Here is a 7260-nt window from a genome sequence, read left to right as displayed (position 1 = left end):
GACTCCAGCTCTCTGCCAGATTTGAAAGGATTACAGCATGTGTGACATTGTGAAGTTGACTTAATCATGTCTTGCCTGGAGACGCACATTTTGTGGGTCAAAAATGAATCTACCCGATACAGTTGCTAGCCTAAAATGAACTGTTTCCTTGGTAGTTTCCTTCATTTCATAACCTGGGTTTGTTTTGGAAAGAGCTCATCATAGGTGAACTTGTGCTAAGTGTAAATGAAACTGTGCACGATCAGTCTTTTGGGTATTGCTAAAATCAAGCTTTGAGCGTTCTGAGAAACAGTGAGGTTATTATGCAATAAAAATATATCTTTGAGGCCAGCGTATCAAATGATCATTTGCAAGTCTAATAAATCTGTTACACTTTGTAGACTGTTTAGATGGTGCTAAATGATCCAAGATGAAATTCAAAACCCTGTACTGATCTGGTGAAGAAGCGGCACAGTGAGCTGCAGAAGTCTTAATAAACAACTTTCAGTTGTCAAGAGAAGCTCTTGTAGACATTGTAGATACAGAGCTATTTATTTATATATACATATATATATATACCTCCAACAAAGCATACAGTACATGAAGACATAGATACACAGTATAAAATTCAGTTTATTTATTTATATATATATATATATATACCTCCAACAAAGCATACAGTACATGAAGACATAGATACACAGTATAAAATTCAGTTTACAACATAATCAAATCTTTTCATGGTATAGTTTACACATTCAGAGACCATCTTGCACTGTGGATAAAGCGCCTTATGCAAGCACATGAGCAAAGTTTTGTGAGTGGGAATAGAGAATGACACCTTCACTTTCCTTGACATCCTTTTTTTTTTTTTTAGCACATCTGGGATTTCAGATTCACTTCTGTGACCTCAGAGTCTCCAGGAATCATTGATCTATTGCTTTCAGTTTGGAAACCAACAGAGAACATTTACATTCTGGCTTTGTTTGCAGCATTTTTCAGAGGTCACAGAAGGTGTGAAGAAATATCTGACTTGGTGTGGTCATTGGCTAACCAACACTGACATCTAGTGGTTCAAAAAGGTAAAAGAATTCAAAAATAATAATAAGAGGAATACTTATACATCTCAACTTACAGCTACAAAATAAGATGAACTAAACTAACAATGGGTATTTCACTGTTGGAAGACAATAATAAAATAATGTTTAAAATAACCTCCTGTAAGACATTTGGATAACTACAATATGAGATAATCAGTATAAAATTAGTGCGTACCACAAACACACAACCATAGTAAACAGCATATACTACTGCATCCACTATTTAAAAATTCATTGTAATCAGAATTAAAAACATTTATAAAATACCTGAAAGAGAGTCATGATGACATGTCAAGTGTCCGTGATGGTTAACATTCATGTTACAGCAGAGTTCATTTTATGCTTTGTATCTGTATTTGACTTAAGCTGATATATACACAAAATATACACAAAGACGTGTAAAATTATTTCGGTCCTTGGGCATAAACAAAGCTGTCATGCTAATTTCAAGCATGATCGATGCATAATGGATTTTAGCACATTGCTGCCTCACTGGCCCAACAGCACACATAACAACACACATAAGTGCCAGTGTGGAGCACTTTAAAGAGCACAATGGTTTTTTTGTTTGTTTGTTTGTCTGTTTTTAATATGAGCACATGCAAGCTATCACCGATTGACTGGAATGTAAAAACATATTTAAAAAAGGTTGCACAGAGCTCTCTCCTTGATGTCTCAATCGTATATGTCAGCATAGTTGGCTTCACAGTATTCTATATAGTTGAAGTCTTCAATGGTGAAGGGGATATCCTTCCACTTCTTTGCAGTGATCCTTCCATCAGGGGTCTCCAGGGCAAATTTCTTAATGGCTAAATTGGGCAGCACGGCCGTCTTCTTGTATTTTATCTCAAATCCCCATTGCTGTGAATTTACATAAGATCAACACTCAAATGACAACGTACACAGTGAGAATCAATATCAGATCTCTTGACAAAATGCTATGAGCAGGACAGTTTGTTTCTGAATTTTAAATTAATTTTTGGCAAAGGTCCACTGTACCTGGTCACAGTTGCCATTACTGCAACTGATAACGCACCCGGGCTCCCAGTCCTCAAAGCTCCTGTCTAGTACCACATTCCCACCGACTTTGTAGTGTCTCCTGAGAACAAAGACAAACCATGATTAGAGCAGTAAACTTCAACCTGGATATACTTGAATATGAATATACTGCATGAACTCTTGTACCACAAGGAGTTTGACTCACTTAAAGTCAGGATTGACATTGACATAGTGTGCATTATCAACAAGTTTAATGTCCCTGCCAGAGGCCACAGGCTTGAAACAGTTTCGACACAACAGCTGGATACTGGAAGCAGTGTAGCGACTCCTCTTCTCTGCTTTGAGGCTCTCTGCCATTTTACTACAATTAACTGCCTCCATTTGTAGTTCCTTAATCTGGAGGAGAAGAATAAAAGGTAATGGCAGAAATTCTGAGCAGTGAAAACAAGAGATACGAATGTACAATGTACCGCACCCTCACCTTGTGGCGAAACTCTCGAGGGCCCATATCTTGGACCTTAGCAATGGCTTTTGCAGTCAGCTCTTCCAGATATTCATTGATGTGCTCTCGGCGCACCTCCCGTCCCCCTGCCTGGGCAACCACAGAATACTGACTGTCTCGCGCTCGGGCACGTCCGCTGGCCTGCTGCTGAGCAATCTCATTTGTAAGGAGTCCATAGCGTACCACCAGGTTGCACTCAGGGATGTCAAGACCTTCTTCTGCCACACTGGTGGAGATCAGGAGGTTGAGAATACCCTGGCGGAAATTGCGAATTGTGTCCGCTTGCTCGTTCTATAAGGAAGTAATGTAAATAACAATATGCAAAGGCTAAGTCATACAAAACAGAAGCACATACCCATATATAGGTTGTTAATGGAATTGGATGACTTTAGCTCATAGAAATGAAGGTCATGTGACAGCACACCTGTGTCATGTAAGTGATACCATTGCCAGCCCCAGTCAGGATAGCTGCCTTGATACCAGATTCTTGCAAGGCTCTATTGCTTCTGACCCACTTATGTAGGCAGTGGGTGCTTTTACGGGTCTTAGTGAAGAGGATGGCCCTTGACTGCACACCTGGCCCAAACTGTTTTAGCAGAACACTCTCAAGTTTGGCCATCTTGGGGTTCTCATAGCGAGAATCGCTCGCAAGGTTCTTCAACTCCACCTGATTCTCTGTGTAACAGACAGTGGTGTTTACTGTATGTGTGCTTACAAAGTGAAAATTACATTGGAAGCTACAACATGACTTAAAATGATTCAGCTGAATATATCAAGACAAGCGATACAAATTTCTGCATTCCCACCTTGGAAAAGTCCCACCAGGAAGAAGTCTGTTCCATCAATAGCTCTGGTGGACTTTGTGAAGTAAAAATCCTCTAGGGAGCTATAAGCATCCATCATTTGCAGGGTGTCATTGATGAGCAGGGCATCATTGTACTGTCTGAGGTGGAGTGCACATTGTGCTAGTATTCTGTTGTCCTCTTTTACCCCTGAACCAAGCAGTACAAAAATAACATGGGTGCCAACAAAATAATTACTTTCTCTAAACATTTGATTGGCATTTCATTGACCTCACATACAGTTACAAAGATAACTGTGTTCTCCTCGCTCTCACAAGGGAACACCCTCAAAAAATAATGTCACATTACCTCGCTGCTCTAGAGTCACCACATCTGCCTCATACTCTTGTGTGCCACACTCTCTCAGTTTGAAGTCTTGAGGAAGGTTCATGAACTCATGGATCAGCTGCATCATCCACTTCAGATGATTCCCAAATGGGTCCTGCAAGAAAAAAAGTCTTTCTACACTACTGTATATGTAGAAATTGCATGTAATTATATCAAGCTTACAGTAGCATAGCTTTTTGTTTGTACAATACAATCCCAGTGAAACTTAAGACAGTTTGTTGCTTTCATCCGATTCTTTTTAATGTCCGCAATTCAGATCAGTTGCCATGTCAAGGATACCTAGTTTGAAAGATTTACCAAATTCTACAAATAGCGGTTTTAATTTTTAAAATTAGAAAGAGAGAAATATTTGCCTACCTCAAGCCTTTTCTCCACAATGTCAAATGATTTCATGGGCATGGGAACCACCTGCTTCAGCTCACAGGTATAGTTTTTAGTTGAAACTATGACCGAATCCAGATTGGCACAAATCTGAGGGAGAGAAAGACAAATAAGAAAAGACTTGTGGGAGATCAGACAGGCCGACTCTTATTAGTTACAAATATAACATTCAATATGTAGACCCTGACCTGCAGGACATGCTCAACAGCCTTATCCAGGATCGTCGCACCCCCTGTCCCTGGTGATGCCGTAAGACCCAGTATCTGTGGCAGTGAACGTTCTCCTCTCAACTTCTTCTCCACATAGCATCTCATTACCTTGTTGTACACGCTCTCCTTGTTGGTGTGGTGACACTCATCAATTATCAATAGAGTAATATCTGTAAGGAACCATAAAGGGTCATTTTACCTTGTCATTACAACGTCATAATCAAAGCTGTTAAAGCTTACTGTTACCAACCTGAGAGCTCAACATGTTTGGTTTCCTCTGTGTTAATCAGCGCATTATACAAGATCTGTGCTGTGCAGATGACCACATCCTTGTCTCGTACAACATTCCCGAAGAAATCTTTCTCCTCACTTTCCCCACTGACTGGTGCCAGGGTGTATTTATGGCCCAGGTGAGGCTTGAACTCCTTGGTGTAATGTTGCTCTACAAGGTGAACCTACAGTATAGAATACATCAAAAACACATTTAAGCTCTAGTAATACAGTTTTAGCCTTCTTTGGCCACACTGCTTGAAATTTGCTTTTAATATTCTTCTTCTTTTAAACAAAATTCATCCTGTACTGTTTTTGTTGTCTGGTTTGTGTGTTCTGTGTACCTTGTTTACTAGGACCACCACTTTAGCTCCTGGTGTGGTCTCCAAGTGTCTTTTGGCCACATACACAGCGGCACGAGTCTTGCCACCTCCTGTTGGCAGCCAAATAATTACATTCTCTCCCTGAAGAGCCTTTTCAACCACTTCCTCCTGGTATCCACGGAGTGTAAAATCTGCCATCCTACACTTTACCCCTGTGTGTTTGAGAACAATTCAGAATGACACAGAATTGCAGGAAGGAAACTGATACTAGATCATATAACAAAACAGTTCTGATCATCAACACCAAATAGTCTATGTCAGAGTAAAGCTGATGACAAAAAAAAGCATTCTGTGAGAGAAGCATGTTGAATGAGCTACTCTGTCATATTTATCTATGAGCTGTTAGAAAAGATGTCAGCTTGTATTAACTCACCTGTCAGTTGTGTGGTGTCTTCAGATTTTCGTAGTCCACTATGGCCACACAGTTCAGGCAGAAGGGTTTTAACTCTGTTATGATCAGATGCGTCATGACAAAGCAGGAAAACGAAAGTAAAAGCCCTTTGAACTCAGAAAAGTGGCACTGCTGAGGGAGGCTCTGGAGGAACAACAGATAGTCTCCTGAGCAGTGGCAAGAAAAGCCTGAACTACACTGACACAAAGTAGGAAACTAGGCCTTTCAAATCCCTTTTTAATAAAGCCATATAAAAGCCTATATTTATTTATTTGTGTTTACTTCATTAGTGGCTTACCCCTGACCTGTTTTGTTGTGTTGAAAAAGTCCAGGTTTTGCAGGTGCCTCCCAGACAGCCCTATCTATTGTTCATTACATCAAAAAACAAAACTTACAGCCTGTTAGTGTTGATGCAGGAAATCCCCAAATAACTTGTCTGACTGGCTTAATGGCCTCCCGTTACCTTTTTGGTCCTGTTGTGCATCACTGTTTTGCAGAACATAGTGTAGGTACAGTAAGAAAACAGTATCAGCTAAAAGCCAAGTTAATCCCCTGAATGAACTCCCTTTAGTTAACATTTTGGCAATATTACTGTCTTCAGTGCTTAAAAATAATGAAAAATAACACCTGGAGCAAACAGATGCAGCAAACAGATTATCCAATCAGAAAAAATGACATTTTTATATTATACTAATTAAAATGATTAAAACCAATACAAATTCATGTTATTTACACACAATAAACAAAATATACATAAAAGATCCCTTAAAACATGTAAGATTTGAGTGTTATAGACTAGTTACTTTATCAGCTATAGTTACTTCTCATACCTTTAGTTATTTTTCATAGCCTTATTGTTCAGGCTCACAACCTGAGATGACCACCTGGCCAGTTTAGCATACTTATTAGCATCACACATACAGGACGCCTGCAACTCTGGCCGCCCATTGTTCGGGGGTCCATTGATCAAGACCAAGCTGCCACCTGAGACACAACCACCTGAGACACACACACACACACACACACACACACCTAGATTTACCACATTCCAACATGGAAGTGTGAGCTCCGGCTCACACCAAATGGCCAATAGGATCACAAACTATTGAAGCTTGCACCCTTGGCCAGGGTGGAGCAGCCAGGAAGATAAATGTGTGGTAAAAACTTCATTCAGGATCCAAAACTTGGTTTTCCTGCCGGAGCTCTGTCTCTCTGAATCCAGTGCTGTAAGACTCAATCTGTGATCAGACTTTCAGTAAACTTTCTGTTGTTTTGAAACAGTCCTCTCCTGTCTTCACTTCTTGTGCTTCCAACAAAAGAATGCACAAAAGAGGTGGAATGCCATGATGAATGAATTAGCACTTGCTAAAAAGCTGTGTGAACACAATTTCTCAGGAAAGTATAAGAACTAGATTGAATGGCTACAGTTTAGTTTTATTTTCTTAGCTCAGTTATCAGAGAAACAAAAGGAAAACTTACTGTACTGCAGAACCGCCCTGCTGGAGGCTCTGGAGGTACAACCGCTAGTCTTCATTATGCAGCGACACACAAAGCCTGAAATTCAGTGACTATAACGAAGACTTTTACCAACCCTTTACAAACTACCCATGGGTGGTTGTATGCTTATTTTGTGTATGTGGCTGAAAGTTGATGAGCTTTGTTGAAAATTAAAAAGGAGACGCCACGAACTACAAACTTTACCAGACTATCTGGTGCCTACTCTGACTGGGCCGCGCCTGTGGCTTTTTATTACATCAGGAAAACAAAACCTACAGCCTACTGGCACACACACAGTAACACACCCAGGCTCTGCTTTAGCTACAGATGCACAATAGAAGGTTCAAAACTAATTCTTA

At 40.1% G+C, this 7260-nt stretch overlaps 1 protein-coding gene across 2 annotated transcripts; it reads right to left on the bottom strand.

Annotated features, from left to right (window-relative positions):
- Positions 1–624: 624 nt before the first annotated feature.
- On the bottom strand, positions 625–7038 carry dhx58 (DEXH (Asp-Glu-X-His) box polypeptide 58). Of its 2 annotated transcripts, XM_020607435.1 has the most exons (13): positions 6884–7038; positions 5387–5548; positions 4975–5165; positions 4611–4815; positions 4340–4530; positions 4128–4241; positions 3732–3864; positions 3387–3572; positions 3005–3255; positions 2560–2871; positions 2284–2474; positions 2079–2178; positions 625–1940 (listed from the first exon to the last, which is right to left on the bottom strand). In XM_020607435.1, the coding sequence occupies exons 3-13, from the start codon at positions 5149–5151 to the stop codon at positions 1755–1757; spliced, it is 2046 nt and encodes a 681-aa protein (XP_020463091.1). In that variant the 5' UTR covers positions 5152–5165; positions 5387–5548; positions 6884–7038; the 3' UTR covers positions 625–1754. The 2 variants fall into 2 exon arrangements, with proteins under 2 accessions (XP_020463091.1, XP_020463090.1); XM_020607434.1 differs by lacking the exon at positions 6884–7038 and having other exon boundaries at positions 5387–5562.
- Between the last annotated feature and the right edge of the window lie 222 nt (positions 7039–7260).

This window comes from Monopterus albus, unplaced genomic scaffold (assembly GCF_001952655.1).
Source record: "Monopterus albus unplaced genomic scaffold, M_albus_1.0 scaffold85.1, whole genome shotgun sequence".
NCBI lineage: Eukaryota > Metazoa > Chordata > Actinopteri > Synbranchiformes > Synbranchidae > Monopterus > Monopterus albus.
The sequence above is the reverse complement of the archived record's forward strand: the minus strand, read 5'-3'. Positions and strand labels throughout refer to the sequence as shown.

Excerpts from the sequence above, each read along its gene's own strand:
- dhx58 (XM_020607435.1), bottom strand. The coding sequence starts at position 5,151 with ATGGCAGATTTTACACTCCGTGGATACCAGGAGGAAGTGGTTGAAAAG. Across the intron at positions 3,865-4,127 it reads TTGTGGAGAAAAGGCTTGAG|GACCCATTTGGGAATCATCT; the intron begins GTAGGCAAATAT and ends TTTTTCTTGCAG. Across the intron at positions 3,573-3,731 it reads GGTGACTCTAGAGCAGCGAG|GGGTAAAAGAGGACAACAGA; the intron begins GTAATGTGACAT and ends TGCTTGGTTCAG.